Genomic DNA, 26,050 nt, shown 5'->3' on the forward strand with positions numbered 1-26,050 from the left:
GAGCATCCATCACTTTCCATGATACTGTGTCCCATGTAATTGTGGGTCACTGCTAGAGGAGGGCAATCCTTCACTCCCTCCTCAAATGTGGTCTCATACTCCTCCCCTACTCCTTGCCCCCAAGCTAGCCATTGTGTGACTGCAGGGTGTAATCAAAAACCTCTTCTGCTAGAAAACTCGTCATCTCCTTTACTCTTTTTGCCTGTTAATTATCTGTTCAACCAATTGTTCCATCTTGCACGCCCTGCAGCTCCACAGTTTTCACACTTGAAACAGAAGCAGGCTGGGAGTGCGTGGCTGAATGGAGGGGTAGGAATGTGAGATTATAACTTCTGGCAGCAGCCTACCTGTAACACCTTTAGAAATGTTTTGTGCAACAGGAAACAAATGCTCTGCCATTTCAGTCACATTACCTTTTCTGCATTTCTTGGCTGAATATGCCAAATGACTTGATTCCCACTTATACAATTGCCAGTTCTGCTCCAAAAAGTCAGTCTTTAATTTCTCATTAAAAGATACAACTGACAAGTCTGTTCAACCCTGACTTTTCTCCTTCAAGGCAGAAAATTGTTCCCCTGGAAAGAGTCAGGGGTGCACTACAAATCTGGAAAGCCACACAACTGAGGTACTGGAGAGAGTGCAGAGGAGAGTGACTAAGCTGGTGAGGGGCCTGGACCACAAGTCTGATGAGGAGCAGCTGAGGGAACTGAGGCTGTTAAGCCTGGAGAAAAGGAGGCTGAGGGGAGACCTTATCACTGTCTTCAACTGCCTGAAAGGAGATTGTAGCATGGAGGATTTTGGTCTCTTCTCCCAAGTAACAAGTGATAGGACAAGAGGAAATGGCCTTAAGTTGCGCCAGTGGAGGTTTAGGTTGGATATCAGAAAAAAAAAAATTCTTTATGGAAAGGGTTGTCAGGCATTGGAACAGGCTGCCCAGAGAAGTGGTGGAGTTACCATCCTTGGAGGTGTTTAAAAGGTGTTTAGACAAGGTTTTTAGGGACATCGTTTAGTGCTAGAGTTCGGTTAGGTTGTGGTTGGACTCTGTGACCCAGAGGGTGTTTTTCAACTGAAATGATTCTATGATTCTAACTTGATACATGTGAGGCACATTCTGCTGCAGATTTTCCCTAAGCTGGGAACTTACTCTCTGAAGCAGTGAGCTGCAGATACAAGCCATGTATTGCTGATGAGCGTTGCACCGCAGCGATGGATATTGTTGTACTGTAAACTAGCTTGCCACGGCCAGTCGCCAGTCTCTGCAGTAGACAATCCTCCAACTATTCGCAATGATGACGATTTTGCCATTGACTTGACTGATCTGTTCTGCCGTAACCCACAGACTGTCAAAAAGGAGAAAGAGTGTATTAGTTTATTGAATAGGGCTGCCAGAAACATGTAAAATTACACACCACTTAGGTTCTCTGACAGTATTAACATCAACGAGAAAACAAACCTTCCACCAGCCCCTCAAATCAGGGATCCTCATGCACAACCCCGTCTGTTACAAGCCTGAATGAACAACTGACTATTATGGAAAGCCATGATGGTGAATCATTCAGGCTTAGCTGTATGAGCAGCCCAAATCAGGAACCAAACCCTTCACCATTCACGCAGTACCATTCCCAAATACAGGGATTGCTAGCTTTCATGCCCCGGGTAGTTTGTCATTAGGATAAAACATGAACAAGACAAAAAGCTGAGATGGAAATGATCCAAGCCATGGGTTTTTACCATGCATGCAGGCAGATTATATCAGCAAGATGTCACTTGGAAACAGGCAGCTGCACATTGCAAACCCAGCAGTCTGCAAGTGGCCCTGCAGAGGCACTTCAGGCAAAGAGCATCACAGTAATCCAAGCCAGAGACTAAGGCATGGATACCTCCAGCACGCTGTGCATCCATGACAAAAAGTGCCATGCTCCAAACCCAGAGAGCAGAAATGAAAATATCCATGGTTTCAGTCACTAAACACAGGATATTCAGGAGGAGCTGAAGCTCCCCAATAGCTTTAGAAGCTTCCTCGACGGACAGAGCTGCTTCAGCTGTCTTCTCCCATGCCAACAGCATCAAATCCATCTTACCTGGACCAAGACCCACTAGTTTTCATCCATGCCCCGATTTCAGCTAGACATTAGGATAACGTTGACAGGACTATCCCAATCCATTGAAAAAGACAGCTAAGAATTATTTGCATAGTGACAATACCATCCAAACCATTGCATTGCATATCTCCAGTGACCCAGAGGGGGACAAAGCAGAAATGGGTTGTACATCACTGAAGAGACACCAGCCTCAGGGCCCTTGGAGTCCTCAGCAGCAAAACGCTGGAGCCACGCAGAGTATAACCTCTGCCCCTTTCTGCTAGGATCTGCACAAGGTTATGTTAACTGTACCTTGTATTCAAAAGCAGCAGCAATAACACAGCCAATCAAAAACTGTTCATAAATTTGGGGAAAAAACAATAGTCATGCAATACTGAGAAGCTCATGTGTTCAGCAGAGTCTGCTTTGTTCTGAGATTTAAAACCACAATGAAGGAAATCAGTGAAATCTAAAGATACAGCTACTTGTTTGAAACTTTCCATGTGGAAGGAAAACTAGAGAACATACCGGAATTGATAAAAGTGTCTGCACTAGCATGTTTCCCTCCTGAAAGCTCTTGGCAACACTCAATTACTGCTCCTAAATCTGCACAATCCTATCAACCCTCTGACCAGCCAGTGTTGAAAACACAGGGAATAACTCACAGTTCTATCAATGCCCCAGAACACCAGCACCTAAAACCAACCCAAAGTGATGTTATTTAACCTGCCGTTACTAGGCAGCCTGTGGCTAAGGAACAGATCAAACCTTCTCAGAGTTAAAAGAAACCCAAATTGCAAGCAAAAATGGCTTTTTGTGACTATTCAGTCTCCAAACAAGCTGACTTCCTCCTCAAAAAGCTTAAAAATATCCCTAAAAAAACTACCTCAACTCCTACAGCAATACCTTCAGAAGACCAATCATATTGCCTTTTATTTCGATAAGGAACAATGTTATGATACTAGCCATGCCAAAATCCAGAACATTTTCATTATAATCACAGGCTGATGTAACTTCTATACATTTCCTTATGGTCCCTTCCCTTCTTTCCAGTGCACACTGAAGAAAATTACATAGTCCCAGTTTCTGGGAGCGATTATTCCAAACTCTTCTGCCTTTGCACAATCCTACCAGCTTTTGGGGCACTTCTCACTCACAGGCCATGTCAGTGGTCTTTGCTAGGCTGCTGTCCTTAAAGCACCAATTAACAACATGCTGGTACCCAGCCAGGTCTAAACCTTGCCCCTTAGGACAAGCAACAAGGCAGAGATTAATTATTATGCTACAGCATCCAGGACAAACATATATGAAACAGATTCTGCAGTTGCTGCTCTGAGATGCAGTTCTAATACTTTACATCAGAGAGACACAAGATAAGGTGTCTGCCCTGTGCAAGCAGGATTAAAGTATTCTATTTAAGTACAGGTTTTAATCTATTTATAACATATATATAATCTGCTCAAATATACAATGTACTCAATCCCTGATAAGGACTCCCTTGCCTTTAGCACACTATAGTACACCTTCCAGTGAATTGCTGTGCCTACACATTAGAGCAGCCAACTAGCCCAAACGATTAATTTCCTTTATTTATTGGAAGTCCTTGCTCACTCAGTTTTACTACATACACCTTGGAGCCATCTGGAACAGCTTTCATGGAGAAACATGACTTAGTCTTTGCGTGTCCAAATATGCAGCGTAAAACCTCTCCCTGCTACCAACAGCATCAGTTTGGTAAATAAACAAGTGTCCTGAACATTGCAATGCTCAGCCCTCACTGGCTACATTCTCTGTCTCCTAGATAGTGGGGTTTACATTTAATTTGCACCCTACGTCTCACACACCAGCACTGCTGGAGGCACCGACACAGCAGGACCCACATGTCTTCTCTCTGCCCAACCTGGGGAATCTCTACGGTGCCCTCAGCACTTGCACTTTTCTCATTGTTTGCTCTTTTCTCATGGGGGCAAAAGGATGCTGGGGCAGGAATTAGCTGGGCTCATTTGGAGAGCTTTAAACTAGGCTCGAAGGGGTATGGGGTTGTAGCTGGGCTTGCCCCAGTGGGGCAGCATTCTAAAACTGATGAGGACCGGGTGGCTTCCTATGCCCCTAGGGAGAAATTGGTGAGCTCTGCTCGCTCCCTGATATGCCTGTACACCAATGTGCGCAGCATGGGGAATAAGCAGGAGGAGTTAAAATCCTATGTTCAGTCGGGAGATTATGATCTGGTGGCAATTATGGAAACATGGTGGGACAGTTCACATGACTGCAATGTGGTCATGGATGGCTATGCCCTTTTCAGGAAAGACAGGCCAGCCAGGCGTGGTGGTGGAGTTGCTCTCTTTGTGAGAGAGCAACTACAATGTACTAAATTCTGCGCAGGAGTGGATGACAAGCAAGTTGAGAGTGTATGGGTCAGGATCAAGGGGCAGGCTGGCAGGGGTGACACTGTTGTGGGCATCTGTTACAGGCCACCAGATCAGGCTAAGAAAGTTGATGAGGCCTTCTATGGGCAGTTGAGAGTGGCCTCACAGTCACAGGCCCAGGTTGTTGTGGGGGATTTTAACTTCCCTGATGTTTGCTGGAAGGACCATTCAGCCAGCCAGCCACAGTCCAGGAGATTCCTCCAGTGCATTGATGATAACTTCCTCATGCAGATGGTGGAGGAGCCGACTAGGAGAGGTGCACTGCTGGATCTCATCCTCACTAACAAGGAGGGTCTGGTGGAAGCAGTAAAGGTTGAGGGCTGCCTGGGTTGCAGTGACCATGGGATGGTGGAGTTCAGCATCTTGTGTGGCAGGAACAGAATAGCAAGTAGAATAGAGTGTACTATCAGCGACTTTGCTGATGACACTAAGCTGGGAGGGGTAGCTGACATGCCAGAAGGCTGTGCTGCCATCCAGCAGGACCTGGACAGGCTGGAGAGTTGGGCGGGGAATAACCTAATGAAATTTAACAAGGGAAAGTGTAGAGTCCTGCATCTGGGCAGGAACAACCCCAGGTTCCAGTATAGGTTGGGAAATTACATATTAGAGAGCAGTGTAGGGGAAAGGGACCTGGGGGTCCTGGTGGACAACAGGATGACCATGAGCCAGCACTGTGTCCTTGTGGCCAGGAAGGCCAATGGCATCCTGGGGTGTATTAGAAGGGGGGTGGTTAGTAGGTCGAGAGAGGTCCTCCTTCCCCTCTACTCTGCCCTGGTGAGACCACATCTGGAATATTGTGTCCAGTTCTGGGCCCCTCAGTTCAAGAAGGACAGGGAGCTGCTGGAGAGGGTCCAGCGTAGGGCAACAAAGATGATTAAGGGAGTGGAGCATCTCCCTTATGAGGAAAGGCTGAGGGAGCTGGGTCTCTTTAGTTTGGAGAAGAGAAGACTAAGGGGGGACCTTATTAATGTTTGTAAATATATAAAGGGGGAGTGCCATGAGGATGGAGCCAGGCTCTTCTCGGTGGCAAACAATGATAGGACAAGGGGTAATGGGATCAAGCTGGAACACAAGAGGTTCTGCTTAAATTTGAGAAAAAACTTCTTCTCAGTGAGGGTGACAGAGCACTGGAACAGGCTGCCCAGGGAGGTTGTGGAGTCTCCTTCTCTGGAGACATTCAAAACCCGCCTGGACATGTTCCTGTGTGACCTCACTTAGGCATTCCTGCTCCAACAGGGGTTTAGACTAGATGATCTTTTGAGGTCCCTTCCAATCCCTAACATACTGTGATACTGTGATATTGGGGAAACATACAAACAAACAAAAACCCCCCAAAAAACCCAAAAAGCACACCAAAAAAACTCCACGACAGGGGGGCTCAGCAGTGCATGTAGACCTTTTCTAGAAGGAATTTTCAACCCAACAACATTATTTTCAAGCCAGTTATGTCAGTTCTCCTAAACATCCCAGAAGACATAAACAAAAGGCTTCCCCATGACTGAGCACCATTTCTAATCCCACCACTCACCTGTGTGAAGTACAAGGTCACATTCATTAAACAGGAGGATGAGAAAAGGCCTTTAAAGGCCAGAAAAAGTTCTCAGAGACTACTAACACTAATTAAAACAGTTAGAGATTGCCCAGGCTTTAAAAGCCCTCACTTACTGTCATTGAAGAGGGCTTCTGCTCTTTTTGGCTCCACATCTGAAACAAATAGACAATCAGGGTCAGGCCAGGACAACAGAGACATGATTTGGGCAGCCCCTCCAACAGCTACATGGATACAGGGCACCACAGGAGCTACAGCTGAGGGGGCTGAGAGGGAAACCAGTAGAATTTCACACTAAGGCCGTGTTCTTGTGCTGGCTGTTAACTTCTGTGGTCCCGCTTGCTCTTCTCCAGCCAGCATCCTCCAAGGAGCAGGCACAGGGTATCCCCTGATGTTTCCAGAGGGGAGCACAGACAAAACAAGCCCCGTATTAACCAAAATCCACAATTTTGTTGGAAAGAAACTTCGACAGCGTAAAGTTTTCAAGTTCCTTGTTTTTTCTGTAGAATTCACCAGTGAGGACCAGAGGGGATTCTGACACTCCATGCCGTCTTCAGGACCAGAAGGCACTGACTTTACTGCAGCAATGACAGTTTACAAGAGCAGTGGCTCACTCTCTCCCATCTTATTGAGCAACAGGGTGTCCGCTACACTATGAGAGATAACTAATAGCTATTTATTGCATGGCACAGCAGGTTTTAGCCATGCATTCCCTGCTTTAATACGCACATTGGATGTTCACAGACAACACAGTATGCTTGTGCTCACAGTAACAAGCATTGGCTCAAGGTATAAGTCTATCGCACTTCTTCCAGAATGCTATTTTACTAGTGCTACCATTTTAGTTGCCAGCAGTCAAAATAAAATTTAAAAACAACAACAACCACCAACCAAAAACACCCTTCACACAGAACAACTTTTAGGTTATTTCTATATTCTCATGCAGCATCCACAACTCATTTTGCAGCTGGAGAGCTATTCTCAGCAGATCCCTGGCCTTACCCACTTAATTAATTACTCTTTTCTCTTTGCAGCTACACAAAACAATATTCCAGCTTCGACCCAAAACCACACCAAGCCAGGAGCAATCTCTTTGGAAGCAAAGGGCTCTGGCTCATCCCTGTCACCTATTGTGCTTCTGTCACTTGTGTTTTGCTTGTGGGCTTGGCACTCCTCCTGGTATGCAGGATGAATTGCATGGTTGCAATCCACCATTACTAGACATGTACTCATTCATTTCTTAATGACATTATGCAGATTATGCTAGAAAAAGGAAACAAACAGAACTCCAGCATGTGCACGGCTTGACTGCGGGGAGTGATACAGAGGAAAGGCAGTGCCAAGGATGCCATATGCATATGCAGCTGCTAGTTTATTTTGTAAGAATGGAAGATGAGTTATAATTGGACATTTATGTAGCAACACAGTCTTATTAACTATAAACAGCAATTGTTCCCATAGTAAAGATAAATAAGGTTTACTGTTGGGCAAGCAATAACTTCTGAGTCCCCTTTCAGTAAAAATGCTCACTTGTACTTTCTCAATTCCTATGAAAGAATAGCAGTTGTATCCTATGAATTTCCATGGATAACACAGTCACTTGTTGGCCAAGATCCCCAATATCAAGGTGTAATATTACCAGACAGTAAAAAATCTAGGCCAGCAACGGGATTAAAATGAGGATTAAAAAAAGAAAAAAGGGTGCTGAGCTGTGCTAAAGATTTGACTTCTTCACTGATATGTTTATATTGGCAAGAAGGGCTTTGAAAAATCTGGCCCTACTTATTTATTTCAGCTATGATGAGCATCCAGGGTTTTCCTAGAAATTCCCACCTTCAGAACCAGCTCAGCATTTGGGCCATTCTAATATTTTTATATCTTGAAACTGGTAAGAATCCAACAAATGTTAATCAGCAATGAAAGAGCACCTTTTGCCTTCAATTGCAATATTGATAATAATGTTTTTTTAGCTCTTCTCTGGGTGGAGAGACCTTTACCTCACAATGCCTAATTATAAAGCCTGCAGTCAATTATTAACACTTACAGTATGTTGCAAAGCTCATGGAGACGACAAAAGGAGCAAGCAGCTCATTCAAGCGCAGTGCCGAAAGCAATTTGATTAGCATGTTCTCACTGCATGGAGTTTTGCTGTGAGTCACGCGGCTGTTCTGCCAGCCACCTGTCTATGTCTCTGTTTGCCTTTTTATGAGACACCTACAAAAAAAGTGCAAACCTCACAAGGGCAAAATCTTGCTCTGAGCTGTATCCATTGCTTCCAGGTGGAGTGACTTGTGTGTATTTGGAGGAACAAGACTTAAACACACATACACTGCCAAGTCTTAAATAAGATGTCTGTACAGCTTTGAATTTTAATGTATTTCATAATATATCAAGACTACGCAGACAATGTACTCTCCTGCTTCCCAACTGTTGAAGGAAAAAGTCCAGTGACACTTTTTAATAAATTAAACGCTGTGTTCGCCAGGGTTTGCTTTAGAGATCTGCCAGATACAACACCCTGAGCATGTATCCCATACCAGGAGCTGGAATGCAGAGTGTAACAAAGAAAACATCACAGATAAAACCTCAAACTAAAGAGCTTTTAAGAGGTGAAAGCAGGTCTGCCTGGCAACAGAACCAAGAACCCATTGTGCAGGACAGGTGAAATTAAGGGCACAATACACAGGACTCAAAACCAAGGTCCCAAACCTAGCGCACATGTACATTTTTGGAAACCTGACCTCACTGGCATGATTTTCATATAAGCCAAGCCCACAATCAATCCCATCAGAAGCAGAGAGCGCTCTGGGTTATAGGATACTGCTAAAAAATCACGTTGCTTACTTGCTTACCTCATTAGGGGTTTGGCTTCAGTCATTACTAATCTACCATTTTTGGCCTGGGCAAGAGCATAGCTGTTCATGTTGTACCAGCCAACGTGTTGCAAGCTCTGCCTTGAAGCAATCACTTGTATGGCATGAGAAACAATTTTTCTGCCCTGCTCATTTTCTAGTTGCCCTAGTTGTTTGCATTACCAAGAAAAAGCATCAATTAGTAACAATTAAAATGTCATATCTTGTCCCAGCCACATACAGCACATGCAAAAATAGTTGTTTGGGCTGCATTTAGGAAAACAGTGTTCAGGCTTCCATTGTAAACAAGAAACAAGTTCAACCTGAAAATGCATTGCCTCTGTAAAATGGCACTTGCTATTTAATTAAAGCTTGCCTTACTTGAAAAATAAAACTAATGTTTAAATTAAAATCACAGAAATCTCTTGAAATGCAGCTTAGGGATTCCATCTTGCAGAAGAGGGCTCTGTTCTCCAAGTGGCCAACTACTTCTGCTAATGCAGTTAACAATGTATGTGTTTGAGCAAACATGGAAAGAAACAGGGAGTAACCAAGTGCAGGAAACCATCTTCATTTTGGTAATTGTTTATATGTAATAGTTAGTTCACACAAGGATTTCTAAGGGAGTTCAGTGCCCAAAGCCCATGGATCTATTTGGCAACCATATAAATGTTTGCAGGTTCACATATAACTGCTTAGCGAATGTGACCACTTCTGAGGGATTCTGAGATTCCTACTGAAAAAGGTGCTCGCTTTGCCACATCTCTCAGTGTCACTGCACCAGAAGAATTCATCTTGTGTCCACTGCCTCATTCAATGTTAGCCACAGAGTCCAGTGTTGATATTAAAAGGAAAATAACAGGCAGAACTGCCAGTGACATAAATGGAGCAGACATTATATTGAAGTAGATCAAGAAAGGCAAGCAAATGCAAAATTAGGGGATATTATGCATTTTCAGTGTGGAAAAGGCCAGAGATGGCTGCAAAATTAAAGATGTTCTAAATGTCTGGTACTGGTTTATTCAATTACATCATCTTTCACAGATGTTGATTCCCACAAGAAACTTTTTCTTTAAGGTTTTCCACCTGTGATTGTCTATATATAGTCATAACTGGTAGCATCAAAGGCAAACTGTGCGTTCTGTCTTCTATCATATAAAGTTCCCACATCTTGAGTTGTTTTTTCCCCACAGCGAAGGCAAGGTAGAGATTATCATAAATTGGGTATGACAGGAGGAAAGAATTTTGAACACACACACACACACACACACACACACACACACACAAAAAAAAAGAAATAAGAAGTATGTGCTTCAGTACTAGTAAGACATTCTTGGACATGCATTTGAAACACAGCTCCATGAAATGCACCACAGAGCAAAGGAAGTGTTTTCCCCACTGTCACATTTTAATCACAACTTCCTCAAAAAGAGAGAAAATTATAGACTTCTCAGCTCCATCAGAAGCAGGGGCTCACCTAGCTGAGTGTTATTTAGGGTAACAACAGTGCATGTAGGCAAAAAGGGATCTCTGGCACGTTTTAGTATGTCACCAAACTGGGCAGCTGAGAAGGATGTCACAGAGTACACCTGCCCTCCAGTGCAGACAGAGGTGGGGATAATAGCTATAGCCACTTTAATTACATTTCATTATTTAATTACATTAAAGACCATGAAGGCCTGAGGTCCTGGGGTGAGATGGGAACCAGACCAGTCCTTCAGAGCAGCACGTTCAGCCATGTTTCATAAACTATATCTGAAGGGAAGTGCAGAAGTTTCCTGAAAGATGGCAAAATATCTACCACATCTGAATTCTGTCCATAAGGATGGACAGAGGTCCACACCTCACAGCATCCTCACAGCTTCTCCAGCTGGGCAGCCTGCAGCCCAAGGAGGCATCTGCATGGGAAACTGTGTACCAGTTCTGTAGTGTGGATCCAAGCTGCTACAGTTTTTAGCATTATTTTTCCTCCTGAATATGACGAAAAACTTCTTTGAGGGTGCCAGAGCACTGAACAGGCTGCCCAGGGAGGTTGTGGAGTCTCCTTCTCTGGAGACATTCAAAACCCATCTGGACACGATCCTGTGCAATCTACTCTAGCAAACCTGCTTTAGCAGGTAGGTTGGACTAGATGACCTCCAGAGGTCTCTTCCAACTCCAACCATTCTGTGATTCCTGACCTACACTCATACCGCAGCTGCATTCAAGGTCCTAATACAGCAGGGGCAACCCAATTGACTTGCAACCTCTGCAGGCAAGGCAGAGAAGGGGAGAAGCAAGAATTGAGTGAAGAAATTAATTAAATCAACTTATCTGGGTTGTCTAGGCCAGGATGATTTCTTGCTTAATTCCTTTATCACAAGCACATCCTTGAAAAAATAATGATTTAAAAATACATTGCAGTCCATCCCATTTCAGTCAGCCTCTGCAGACTGTTGCAAACAGTGAAATGTACCATCTTGTGCTAAACTAATAGCATCAAAGTGGAGGAACATCAGATCTCTGCTGCATTTCCCAATGTGCAGATGCATGTCCTGTTCCATTCCCCCAGGCTGCTGTGGTGGCTTGTAAAGTACCAAAAACCACACTGCTACATACATTATTTGAGATGAAACATTCCTCAGTCATCCAGGTCAGACACTCATCTGTGTGTCTCCCAAAGAAGATTCGATAAAGAAGTGAAAATCTGTCTCCTAGGTCCTGTACTTTGTATTTGTAAGGAGCTTTAGCAAGCCTCAGATGCCAGATAAACAGAAATAATAACAGCTGACTTGTTGATCAAAACCAATTCATGACTCATTGTTCACAGTCAGAACCTTTGGCTGTATTACAGGTAGGAAGAACTTCCTACTCACTTTGAACAGTGCCAGTGTTCTTGCAACCAGTTTCCTTCTGACATCAGAAATACATTCCCAAAAATACATTTTGGGAGACTTCCAACCTACCTGACAGAGGGAAATAGTCTGGCAAGCTGCTCTACACTTTGCTTAACAGGGATCCAGGCTCTGAGGTAACTCTACTTCTAACCAAGACACCCTGGGCAACAAAACTAAACAAAACAAAACAAAACAAAAAAAATCAGCCTTGCAGGAGATCTCTTTGTTGCCAGAACCATAAGGGGGACAAACAGGGGTGTTTCCAAGTCACCCAATTTTGATATCTCATTTTGCTGGCCCTTGCACTGCTGTTCAGAGAACACAGGACTTAGTTGGCTTGATTCTCCACTGAAAAATATTTGGGCTTCCAGTGGGGTTTGGACACAAGTGCAGAGATACTCATCACTTCCCATTTTCTGTCACAGGTACAGTGGATGTCTGGAGACAGCTCTGTCCTAGGCCAGGGGCAGGAAGAGAATTCAGTAATAATGCATCCAAAGATACCCCAATACAAATGTATTTTTGCAGCATTATGTTAAGAAGATCTACTGTTTAGCAATGATACAAAACACAGGCAATGTTATTTTGCTTTCTTCCATTCAGTTTTGCACACTTGTCATTTTTTCACATCTGTATGGTCAAGCTTCTACCTCTTTTGGAAAAAAAATGAACTAATAAAATATTGTCAGTTTAGGCTTTATCGCCCCTTTATTGCCAATCCTCAGGAATGAAGAGACAAGCAAGTTCTACCCATTGGCCAGCTGACTACTTAGGTTTGTTTTGTTGCCCTGAACTGCATCCAAAGATCCCAAGGCTGGACTCAATTTGCAGGAGTTTGTTGGAGCTGGTCCCCAGAGCAAATGCTTTTGAATGAAGTGCAAGTTGGGACATGGTGCTGAACAACAAAATGATTAGATCCTAGGAGGAAGACTGAAGAAGTTCTCCTTCTCTGTCCCTCCTAGCACGCAATGTAAATAAGGGCCTGACCTGGATTTGTTCAACTAGTTGTGCTTAGCTAAACTGAGTCATATCACATCTTCCAAGTTAGAATTTTTTGATAAGGTGATCACAATGAACAGGTTAATTATTTTTTACAAGCCATTAAGAAAATGTTTTGGGATTGCCTCAAGATAAACAAGGACTCCAGTTGGCAAAACCAAAGCTAGAATGAAGCAGAAGTTTTAAAAGTGCTGCAGAGCCCAGAAAAAAATATAGGGTTTCTTAGCTTGCCTTGGTTTAAATACTGATGTTGGGTGGGATATTTCAGGAGAGAATAGAGAAGTGAGAAATGCAAACTCTAGATCCCCCCTTGCCTTCCAGGATCTACTGAAAATTGTCACTTCTCCCAGGTGTGGGGAAGGAGATTAAATTTCTAAGTTGAGACCTGCATCTCCTCCGAAAGCATAGGAGTGCTCTGTTCTATACTCCTCACTTGAGTCAGCCTGGGTTCCTTAAACAGCAGCACCAGCAGGAGCCTAAGCCTAAATGCTGAGTATTCGCAACAAAGGTGGGATAAAGTCTAAACTGACAGTATTTTTATTAGTTTTTTTTTTTTTTTTTTTCAAAAAAAGTAGAAGCTTAATAGTACAGATGTGATAAAATAGCAAGTGTGCAAAATGATGAAATCCTATCACCAGAAAAGGATCCAAATGGGATCTTTCATTGTCATCTCCTAGGAACAGCAAGGTTTTGTTTATATTCCTTCATGTCACAGGGAACGATTGCACAACGCTAGTCCTGTCCTAAGTAGCAGACTTATGTAGTCAGTGTCTTATGGTTAGGCTGAGAGAGCCAAGAAAAGCAACAGGAAGTTTATCATACAGCTTCATCAAATTAAGAGAGAGATGCCATCTTTTACTGAGACCAAGTGTTTAATGAAAACATTGTGATTCAATTATATCAGCTAATTAGTTCACTAGTTGCTAGTTAAAAAACTGTAACAGCCCTGGTGCAGCTGAAGGTCAACTTAACCAGCTTTGAGTCACTTCGCACTTTTACCAGACTGAAAAAAAAAAAAAAAAAAAAGCAGCTCATCAGATAACTCAACATGAAGATCACAGTCCTTTCCTAACAAGCATTTTTGTATACTTGCAATTTTATTCTTTATTTAAAGCTTCAAAATTCACTAAATCACAACCTGCCTGTCTTAAAAACAAACAAAACCAACAACCACCAAATCTCTTTGAATCTCTCTGGCTGATGCCCTCACACTATTTCTGAGAGGAATTCCATGTGGTCTTTGCTGAACAGGAACTACTACAGTATAAATCACACTGGCGATTCTTTGTCCAAAGGGATGTCACCTATCCTAAGCCATTCCAGTGAGGAAGATGGTTTGGCCCATGAAGAAATGATGGGTCTGTGAGAGCTCATATTTGAGTTTCACTGCATTACCACAATGCAACTTGCCCATTTCAAGCACCAAGAGGCAGAACAAGAGGTTGCTCCTGGTCCTTTCTGAGCAGGAGGAAGCCTGGATCCATCCAGTATGGAATGTAGCCCAAGGTTCTTGTTCTCTCAACACAGCTGTCCAAGCCTCTGTAGATCTCTGCTGGGTTGAGCAGTCTCATATAGAAAAGCAAGGAGAAAGGACCCACCCATGTGCTAAACAGTCACCTTTGTGCTAAGGGTAAGCGTAAGGTCTGCAAAACCAAACAGAGCAAGTATATGTGCCTTACTTTTGACTAGTAACTCTTTCTTGACAAGTCTGGCACCTCCCCAAAAGAGATGCTGACTATATGTAAAGTGAGGCTGAGCCATTTGTAGAGACAAGAGTCTAAGCCTGCACAAAAATCCTCTAACAGATCAGGAGTGTAGAAGCAATGCGAAACTCACCTTTCGGTGTCTCTTTGGTAATTCACTACATCAAAAACATAGTGCTGTCAGATTGCATACCCTGCAGATACAGGGCTGCTTTGCAAAGGGGCTGAGAAACGACACTGAGAAGACCATTCTCCCTTCCTTTCCCCTTCCCACAGGGAATTTGCAAGGATCTTGATCTCCCTCACCAAAGATTATTCTTTCAGTCCATTTGCTGTTTCCCTACAAAGACTGTCACCCGAACATAGTTGCTGCAGTTTCAGGCTCCTCAGAGAAAGCAAGACCTAGGGTCCTGCTCTTTGGTTAGGTTGGTACTGCAGTCTGGAGGGAGGGTAAGGCTGTACAGAAAAGGCCACAAAGCAACAGCTGCTGTTAATCCTTATCTTAGGTGGGGTTTATACATTGCCACTTTTGTTAATGAGCAAGGAGGCTGGTCATTCAGACTTGCAACAGCCACCATCAAAAGGGAAAAGTCATGTCCCATCAATCAGAAAAGGGCAAGAGCTCGCTTTGAGAGATGTAGTATACTTACTTGAGATGGTAGAATATCTGACATTTATTCGCAGGGGGCCAGTGTATTTTTTCAGGCCCGTCCGTAAGATCCTTTCAACTTTTTCTCGCAATGCTTCTCTGGAATCAGTGGAGGAGAACCAAAATGTGAGCAAAGCCTCTGCCATCACACCATCCGCATCTGGGCTACAAACCAACAAAACACAGTCTGGTTACCTTCAGCCCATTCCTTCATTTCTTAGTCTTTATCTTAGCTTCTCTAGCGATGGCGATGTTACAAAAGATTAGATACATTTTTGAACATTTCTTACATTTCTGAGAGAAGGAGTTGGCAAAAGACAACCAAACAAATGCTGAAGGGTCAAGTATGTGTTTTGCTAGGAGACTTCATGATGCTTTCTGTGAACAAATGGCCAGACCAACACTGTACTCCTGGAGTCTAAAAAGCAGTCACTGACCACAGGTTTATGGACACAGGAGCAGCAGGGAATGAACTGATTTGATTGCAGTGAAAAGCCAGATAGACAGCACTTCAGAAACACCAGGTAGATGGTTAATGGTATCTAGACAGGCCTTTCCAGAGCCCTGTATATGCACAAAAGAAAAAATTCCAATATTCATCAAAAAGGTGGTTGAGGAAAGAGGAGAGATCACACAGTCCAATTCTACCACTGCAATCTCGTGTGGAGTCAGAAGATCTGCTCAGCCATTCTTGAGGGAATGTGACTCATAACCTCATGTTATACAACAATAAACAAAACTCAGCAGCATATCCACAATCTACTTATCACAATTCAAGAGATGGACCAAAAAAAGAGGCATTTAACATCTCACTGAAAAGAACAAGCATCATCCATGCTGGGACACACAATTCCACAGTCTGAAGTGTGTACTGCAAAGCTCATGTGAGATCAGAGAAAATAAAAGCAAGGAAAAAAATATATATAATGGACTACATTCACTCAGTAGTATTATTTGTTTTTTCCTTAGAGCATCAGATACTGCAAGAGACTGAATGCTAGACTACAAACATCGACAAGTCTAACCTGGCATAGTAAATCTTACACTGTGCTTGCAGGCAGCTCATCCTTGGTCACTATACATTAAAGATGAGAGTTTACTGAGAATCTTGTCTCCTTTGCCTCTTCCTGCCTGAGTCAAGCAGCAATAACGCAACCCACAACAGGCGGAATTGCTCTGACTGCATACAGGGAACGAGCTAAAAGCAGGTTGCTCCATCTTAAGCATCATTCAGATAGGAATAGAGAAGATCTTCCACTTTAGAGAAGATCTTCCACTTATATGTCACTACCTTGGAAATTTGTAATTATAAAAGGAAAAAACAAAATAAAAACAGAAGGCAGGTAGCTTATACACAAAGGAATCACACACCAAAATTTGTTATTATCACACTGAGGCATGCTGAGTGTTTCTTAGCTGAGCAGAAAGACATGTTCCTTGCCCCAAGGACCTCATCATTGAGATCATGTAGCTCCATGTGAACTTTCCAACAGGCTGTTTTCTCCCTTACTGCCAACTTCAGCATGATTGCCACTCCGTTTATTTGCCAGATACTATCTGATCCTACCATGGGTGTTGCTCTGCATTTCTGAGGTGTTCCCTCACCTCTCCCCCCACTCCTCTTCCTGTCCTGTGCCACACTGGAATTACCATGTCAACTCTTGCAAGCTCACCACACCTCTCAAAACCCTCACCTTGGCACAACCTTGAATCACTCGCTATATAGCAAAGGTCCAGAGCCAAAAGACACCCAAGTCAAGGTTTTGTCTCTATTAGTTTATTAGCATTATTAGTAACGTATTGTTAACACTGTGCCAAGAATTTTGTGAGCAAATCCATAATAAATTACCCCACTTAAAAGAGCTTGCAGTCTGGGCCACTAAACATGCATAAAGCTTGCACATTTGCTAAAAGCAAACAAGTTTCAGCACATGCACGTCTTCCATCCAACACAGCAAACACCACAGCAACTGCTTTGGTCTGTTCCTGGGAACAGCTAGGAATGAAGGATATTACTTCTCCCTATGGACTGGCCACTCACATCCTTAAGCCATCCTGTCTACACTTAAACCACTGTAGTCAGTGTGTACAAGCATTCCTAAAGCTACATTCGAATAATTAATTTAGTGACTTGCCTAACCAAGGGCTCAGCTAAGGTAGGGCAGGAGGCAGGATTTCACAAACCTTGGAAGAACAAGGAGAAATACATTCATGAGAATAAGTTCTCAAGGCTGTTATCATTAGTCTGGCAGCTTTAGTGTCTGATTGTGAAGATGTTCAAGGTTCACATGGAAAGCAGTGGATGCTCATGAACAATACTGTAGTATTACAATAGACAGTTCAATAAAAATGTCACTATCAGCACTCAACAGTGCTCAAACATGCAAATAATACAGCAGGTATTCTCTATTCATTTGCCAGTGATAAGAGAGAACAAAAATAATTGTGCAGTTATAATCCTAACCACAGGTCTGACTTCTTCATTTCAAAAAGCAGGAACAGCAGACCTGAAACAGAGCAGGGTGACAAGGTGAACAAAGAACAGCTCCTGTAGGGAATGGCTGAGCAGGCTGGGACTTTCAACTGACAAAAAAAAAAAAAAAAAAAAAAGAGTAGAGCTGATGGGGTAGAGGAGAGAAAAGCAAAATGGTGGGAGTGCCCAATACCACTAATTGCGTGGAGAGGAGAGATAGAGGTCAACTTTTCATTGCCTCTTCCAGCACAAGAACTAGGGGCCATCAACTGATCTAAAGAAGGTGTCTCCTCACAAGGACCTTCTCACTAAAGGATGGAAGTGCACGAAGTTCAGGAGTCCAGGGGAGACTGAATGGGTCCTTGGAGGATAACTCAACCGAGGTCTGCTAAACAGACAAACCCTCATGACTCCAGGGAATCCCATGTGGTAAACAGCTGGAGGTTGGGAGCACACCAAAGTTAAAGTTATCACAGAGTTGCTGTGCTGCCACTGCTACTTCTGCCCATTCTGTGAGATGCAACAGTGACAAACGGGACCTTCCAAACCAGCACGGCCACACTTGGGTTTCACTTGACAAGCCCAGCACAGCAGCAACACAAGAAGCAAAATGACATCTGCATCATAGTGAAGAAAATAATTTTGAAAATGCTTTTTGTTTTTTAATAGCTAAAGTTAGATGTGCTTTATTAGCTAAAGCTTGCTAAAGGTTTGAGCACAAAGGAGAGCGTGGTTCAGAATAAGATCATGCTTAACTGGAGATTATGCTTTGGTTTTATGTAAAATACACTTAACTGAATCTGATCGAATAGCTCTCTACTTGGGCTTGGTGACCATTTCATTGTCTCTCAGCTCTGTGCATTTATTAACTCACATACCTCACTCTGATTAAGCGTGAACGGATGTATTTTTTCCTTAAAATGGAATTGTGAAATGTCTTGTCAATCTGTTGAAAAAAGAAAAATATGAGTTAACTACAAAAAAGGGAGAGAAAGGGATGTGTTGCTGGAAGGAACATTCAGAAAACCGCATGTAGTTACAAACTGACAGGAAAGAGACAAAAAATGCAATCCAGCCCAGATTCTGGAAAACATTTGCCACAAGCTTTTCCTAATTGTTTCCCATTTGGCCTAAGGCACATCATAAAAAGTTAACTCATTTTTATAAATATCCCAGAAGTACATCAGTGTGCTGTCTAGTCCACTACCAGGCATAATGAGGGATATTTATAAACATCCTGAATCGCACTGCTGCAATCTTAGAGTCATAAAGTCATAGTGGTTGGAAGAGACCCCTAAGATCATTGAGTCCAACTGTTAACCCAAGCCTGGCACTAAGCCATGTCCTTAAGAACCTCATCTCCACATCTGTTCAACCCCTCCGAGGATGGTGACTCCACCACTGCCCTGGGCAGCCTGTTCCAGTGCCTGACAACCCTTTCTGGGAAGAAATTGTTCCCAGTATCCAACCTAAACCTCCCCGGCACAACTTGAGGCCATTTGCTCTTGTCCTATCACTTGTTACTTGGGAGAAGAGACCAAAACCCTCCATACTACAACCTCCTTTCAGGTAGTTGTAGAGAGTGAGAAGGTCTACCCTGACAGAATGGATACAACATGCTGTGCTCTGCGCTGCACCGAGCCTCTTGTAAGGGCCCTTTCTGATGCAGCACTTACCCTCAGTCCTGTAGAAATGCAAAAATGAATCTACCAATGATGTCAAATAACACCTTGTGATTGCTCCACATGTTATGAGAATTATCAAGCAATTCTCATCAGAAATCAGAAATCTGTGACTCATAACTTCTGAGTATAAGGAATCAATCCCCAGATGATATCTTTGCTGGTGACTGCTTAGCCACATCCTGCTTTAGGCTGAACGTTGTCTCAGGATTGCGTCATCAGTCTGAGACAGTGCTACCTGGTAAAACATGGCATGAAATTCTGCCAGGAATAGCTCAGGATCACCGAAATATTGAGAAACAGTCAAGTCACCAGTGAGTTATGCAGTTCCTCCTACCAGCAAGAGTCAGTATATTGAACTTATCCTGTCAACATCAAATGTATTACAGGAAAAACTACAGAGAAATGCTTTAAAAAAAAGAAAACTTGCATGATTTTGTAAGTTTTTAGCCTATAAAGGCAGTCCGATTTAGAACCAAGTCTCCAGATTTTCAGACTTTGGAAGGAAAGAAAAAGAGGTAATGGTTCTCAAACACAGGCACCTTGAAGTCTTTCAGGTACAGAAACAAGCATGTATCCATGAAATCTGGGGGTGATTCTTCCCAAAGAACACAAAGCCCCTCCTCCCAGCCTGGTCTGTTCGAAGACATTGGCAACACAGTGGTACTGAGCCAGAATAATTTCAAGATGAAAACTTCATATTTTAAGGTGATTTTAAGTCTATGCTCATAAAGAAAAAAGTTCATAATTGTCATGCCATGAGCTGATCTTTTATCCTACTGTTACTGGCAGTTATGTGGAATTACTTAGGAAGCCACCAAAAAAATGCTATGGAAAAAAACACAGCAGACAGATAGCAATTGTGACAAGCCCCTGTATATATGCAGAATGCACTTTATCCTATCACTTGACAGCTGGCCAGCTGCTACCACTGCATTTTGTGAGGCATACGGTTAGAAATAAAAAATAAAGTGGTTTGTTTCCTATAGCTCTGCAGCCTGTGGTTATTCAAAGTGCTTGTCCTCAGACAACTTTTTTTTTTTTTTTTTTTTTTTTTTGTGATAATACTTGCTTGTCATTTCTGTCAGAGTGTTAACTGCTTCACTGGTGACTGTGCAAGCAGAAACCCATAGCTAAGCCACACTGCCAGCTTGGTGGCACACAATGGTATGTGCTATCTTGGGCTGTGCTGCCTCTCAGAACTTTTGAGGTCTTTTGAGGTCTTTAGGACAGGGACCTCTTTGCACAAACAAAAGCAAGCCTTCAGCTGGGCTGAGGTACACCTCAAGCTTCTACAGCACTGAAGAGAAAAGTGAAAGCAGGCTGATTTAAAGCTTAGGACTGGAGAGGGTAAGAATTTGCATTCCCTTCCAAAGGAGGTTGAAATCAATACCACATTACTGAAGCCTGTATCTCCTACTGGAAGTTGTGTTTTCAAGCCATGTGTATCCTCTCATCTCCGAGATTGTGTTTTTGCAACACCTTCCACCTTCACTTCTGCAGCAGACATGGTGCTTTTCAAGAAAATAATCTGATGAGTCCAAATGCAACTAAGCTATCAGCAACAGACTTTTTTTTTTTCCCAGAAATTCAACCCAAAAGGGATGTGAGAGTTATTTTTAATGGAGAGAACAGTAAGCATATTATTTAAAATTACACCAAAATTACTTAAACTGAGTTACTTCCATTAACTTTTACAATTTCATATCTGAATGAGAAAGTAGTCAGTTTTTTCTTCTCGTTACATACTGTCACTAACTTTCTCTGTCTGAAGAGTTGCCTTAGTACTACATCACCAATAGATAAAACAACTGGAGAGTCGTTTTGTTTCCAGTGATTCTTGTAAGGTCTTTAACACCTTCAAACTTGACCTGTTTTTTGGTTTGGTTTGGTTTTTACTTTTGTAACCTGGTATATCAAATCAGGAAAGATATGCTAGCCAAATCTCTGCACCATGGCCACTGACTCTCACCTGCTAAAAATCAGTTTGACAGATATGAATCTGTCCCAAATCTACTCTTTCCTTCAGTGATGATTTTGGTAACCTGAATTACTGACAGTAATCTTTATATTCATACAGAGTTTATGTAAGAGGAAAAAAGGTAGCAAGATGCTTTCAAATAATAACTTGAAAAATTAATAGTCTATCTGCTGTTTTTACTGTGAATCTTCTAGTAAAATCTTTCACACCCATGTCAAACATTAAACATTTATCTCCAATCTGCTTAGAGGTTTCCTCTCAGCTTGAGTCACAATCCTGGAAGCAAAAGCATGGTGGAAACTGATCCTGCCAGGGTGAAGCATCTACACTCATTTTAAGCATTTTGTTTTCATTACAGCCAATCAAGAGATGCTGGCCTGACCAGATCCTGTATCTTCACCACTGATTTAGTGCATCTCACTTGTTTTCCTGACCCTTGTCTAGCAAATGCTGAATGGTGACAATTGCTGCTGCAGGCAAGGTCTACAGCCATCCTTAACTGAGTGCCAAGTTTGATTGAGCAGCATTTTCCTGACCACCTTTATTTTAGTATTCATCCAAACAAGACTTTAAGTTAATGTTTGCTATCTCGTTTAGCTTAATACCATCTGGTATTTCCTTAATTCAACTTCAAATCATCTATAATTTTTTAAAAAACTTCTCTCCATGCAGTAGAACTTTTAAAGACAAACCAGGCTTCACTCCATCAATGCCAATACAGTAAAAGATGAAATAGAAAGGGTAAAACATTCCCACCTGTAGAAACCCAACTGCAAAGGAAATTCTTCCTCCTTTTGCTTTACACCTTGATGATCAAGACTTGTTTTTCTATCCTATCTTGAATAATTCCAGCTATCATCGTTATCCTCTTTTTCTTGTGTCACACCATGGCAGCAAGGCCAGCCCTGTGAGCAACCTACCAAAATAATTCCATGATTTCAGAGTCACCTGACATGTCCTGCCTCCCTGGGACCCAAAAAACCCCCAAGTTCTGGAAACAGGCCATATGTGACAGGGATCTTATTGCTCCAGTGTAGGATGGGGCTGACATGAGCTGGGCCTGGAAGTGACCTCGCAAGGTCAGCTGTGTCAGCCTTTGCTTTCTCCCACCACACGCTGCTCTGCCACTGCACAGAGGGTAACAAGATTTACCAAAAAGGTGATCTTAAACCCACCTTGTCAGAACTTTCCTCTGGGGTATTTGTTGAACCCATTGAATTACTTTCATGGGATGTTCAAAAGCATTCAGTAGGTTTGGAAGCACAAATCCTCTCATTGCTGAACACTACTGCTCTTTTGTCTGCTGCCAGTTTAGTCCTTCAACAGCCTCACACTACAACCTTTTAGTACGTAAAGCCTGTTAGTACTGATTTTCAAAGTTTTTCTATCACAAATATTAATTGGAACATACCACCTGGCTCAGTGATACCCTCCAGTTTTGTGGTAATCATAGAATACAATTTACTAATCAGTTGTATTAACTCTAGTTAACTCTAGTATCTAGTACCCAACTTGCTGGACAATGAGCATCCAATTTATAGCCCAACCTGCTGAGATCTCCAGAGATGACCATAAAGCAAATCCAGTAGCAGCTCCCTTGGGAACTTGACATCCTTTGTGCCTGGTTTCACTGGAGGAGTTACTCAGGAACCCTATAAGGGGCCAGAGATAGAGGCCAGGAGAAGACAGAGAGAGCAAAAGAAGCTGAACCTGGCAGTGTCCCAAACCAGGATGTAGACATCACACTCCCCTTACAAACAGAGATACCAATTACTCGCAGCAGCCAACAGCCCAACAGTCACAGTGCTCGCCTGAAGAGAAGAAAATGGACCTGAGGACAAAGACATGTAATGATCCACAGGCCATCAGCAAACCATAGGATCAGAAACTTTACCAGCAGAAGCCACATGCACCAAGACAATACATGTCAGGGCAGACAAGGGCAGTGTGAGCCTGTACATCTGCAAACAGTACCGCCAGTTCTTCGGAGTTCCAGCTACCTGGACTGCTAAAGCTGGGAGGTGAGGGAGTTCTGTCTGACTTGGCACTACAATACAGAGCTCAGCTAGATGATTCTCAGGTGTCGGCTGCAAAAGAATTAACTGACCTTGTACAGCAGATCCTAAATGATTGGACTTGTGGATAGAAGAAATTAAGGGGAGTAAGACAAGGAATAACATTAGGATTTAAAGTACCGTGCTCATGCCTAGTGCAACCAATTTGAAAGGCATGTCGCAGCATTAGAGTTTCATTATAGCCATTTAATAGTGACAGCTGGAATTAAGGTCACCTGAGTATTCCCACTCCCGCTCCCTGCTTCCAATTGTCTGTAATTAACTTCCTAAAACTTTCACACTGCAATAGAAGTTTTTGTCCACTTAGGGAGAAGATTTTCCAACTTTTGGAGAGAAAATTGAGATGTAAGGAAAAACGCATCCGGAGAAGGGCTTTCACTTTTCAGAAAGTATGCTTTCCCCAGAAAAACGACCCTGTATCCCTTTGCGGTTTTTTAAGCCATACTTACACGTAAGAAGGTGAAATAGAGGAGCAAGTAGCTCTTAGGATAAGAACAGGGTTATGAAATCTGAGGAAGATCAGTAGTGACATTCATGTTACAAGTCCCCAAATACCATCAGTCTCACAAGTTTAGTACTGAATTCGGATTCTCCCTTTTGACAACACCATGTTCTAAACACTCTCTGGACCAGCCAGATTTTGATCTCAGTGACACCAGTTCACATCTTGAATCACTTCATTGATTTAATTACCTGGAAACAATGTAGTCATTCTGGATCATGGGTCTATAATTAAGATAATATTCTACCCTTAATCTCACACACTATCGATAACTGCCCTTTATTTCATTTGGAATTCCTTTACCCAGCTCAGGCTCACATCCATTTTCCTTGTGCACATTTTACAGCTTTTCTTGCCACATACTGAATCTGAATTAGAGCTACTTCTTTTGTTGTTGTACACGCTCATAGACCTTCTGCCTTGATGAACCAAGAAAAAAGAAAACACTAAAAAGAAAAATCTGCTTGCATGCCTTTTATTTTAAAAAAGTAAAGTGTATTAATAAGTCAAAGAATCAGTAAAGCTAAAGAAGTATGTAGTTTATGTTAGAAAGCTAGGTATTAGGCACATTGTTAGTGACAACCATTTCATCCTGGAAGTACGTGCTATTTAGGTAGAGCACACTGACAGTTTGAGATATTACAGGTGAGAAAAAACACTAAGCCACATCTTCATGCAATCCACTGCATCAACTCACATTAACATTTAAAAATACTACATGTTTTCCTCACTCTTTTTATAGATCCCTGTGTGCTACATGTGGAAACAGGAAAAACTGGCAAGAGAATTTAAAGCAAGAAAGCATCTCAATTTTGAAAGCAATGCAGCATATGCCTATGCCAGTGTTTTTTTTCAGATGTAAATATGAATTTCTAAAAAAAAAAAAATAATAAAAAAAAAACCCGCAAGCGATTTCATCCATCAGCATTCAGCATTTTACTTATATCTTTAAGGCCACATCTGTGCATGTATATACTGATAGTCAAGTGTGTTACGACACTGTCACTGAAGAACAAGAAAAGCTTTCAATAGAAGTTCTGACCTTCTCAACCTCATATCAGTACTAATCAAGTACCTGAAAGGGCACATATAGTGCCTAAGAAAGCTTGGGTTTAAAGAAAGACTTAAGGTTTTAAATTTTGGGATCCGTATCTGAAAACTTGAAACTTATTACAACCAGGAACATTCTTACTGAGTTTGGTCTGGGTGCTGCAGAAACCCTTGGAAAGACTTGACTGCTGCAGCCACCATAATGTCTCTTCTTGTGATCTTCATCTTCTTTTATGTTTCAGGGGCTTAGAAGGGAAAATAATTAATTTATGGGGGTGGGAGGATAGCACACATGCAGCAAATGAACAGACATGATGCCTGTACTTTTCAACTTGCTGTATACAAAGAGTCACATTAGACTCCCTGGAACTTCAGCACGCTCCCTTTTTTGAAACACGTTCAATTATCACCTCTGAATCAGTCCTCACTGCCTGGTCTCCCAGAGTTAAGTCTCTTTAAGAGTGTTTCCAAAGCCTGATGCCTTGGAGATCTGCTCCTGCTGCGTCAACTTCCCAACCCACAGGCCAAAAGGCACTAGTAGATGAAGCCACACTCTCCTGAGCTTTACCTTCATACTCATCACATGGAAGGTGTGACAGACACACCTCATGTACAGTTTCAGCCAGCTTTGCAAGTCGCTTTGGCTCTAAACTAATTTGTATTTCATCTCCCTCCACCTACCAAATACACACACACACAAACTTCTGCTCCCCAGGAAGACTTGTGCCATGTCTAACCCTAAAAAGTGCCATAAAAATACTTCCTGATATCAGGATGACTGCCAGCTTACCACCAGGTATAAAGGGGAGAGTCTTGCAGTTACAAGCATCCTGCTGAAGGACTAATCGATCCACCAAACAAGGTATTCAGGTGTTAAAGCTCTGCTGTCCCTGGAAGCAGAAGTATCTACATGGGAGTTCAGAGAACCACCACAAAAAAACTCAAGTACAGTGATGAGGGTGAATGAAACTTGAGCATGCCAGAAGAACTAGCTGGGTTCTTGCCTGATCAGCCATAGGCAACCAAAAAAGTCTTTCCTGTCTCTGGGTTATCTCTTCTCCAGTGCTGAAGTGGCTTTATGAATTTGGTCTTCCTCTCCAATTCAGTACCCTGTCTGCACAGTGGAGACATCAGTGCCTGGGGGCTGGGTAA

General features: G+C 42.5%; 1 protein-coding gene across 2 annotated transcripts in view; it reads right to left on the reverse strand.

The window, feature by feature from the left end:
• LOC102090975 (transmembrane protease serine 11E) overlaps positions 1 to 26,050 on the reverse strand; it is a 43,452-nt gene that overhangs the window by 5,504 nt on the left and 11,898 nt on the right. Inside the window, exons 4-7 of one of the 2 annotated variants that reach the window (XM_065061637.1) lie at positions 18,487 to 18,554; positions 15,137 to 15,300; positions 6,173 to 6,211; positions 1,145 to 1,340 (exon numbers count right to left, since the gene is read on the reverse strand). In XM_065061637.1, coding sequence (XP_064917709.1) covers positions 1,145 to 1,340; positions 6,173 to 6,211; positions 15,137 to 15,300; positions 18,487 to 18,554 — 467 coding nt within the window. The remainder of the gene's footprint in view (positions 1 to 1,144; positions 1,341 to 6,172; positions 6,212 to 15,136; positions 15,301 to 18,486; positions 18,555 to 26,050) is intronic. The other variant, XM_065061638.1, reaches the window with a different exon arrangement.

The sequence above is a fragment of the Columba livia genome, chromosome 4 (assembly GCF_036013475.1).
Source record: "Columba livia isolate bColLiv1 breed racing homer chromosome 4, bColLiv1.pat.W.v2, whole genome shotgun sequence".
NCBI lineage: Eukaryota > Metazoa > Chordata > Aves > Columbiformes > Columbidae > Columba > Columba livia.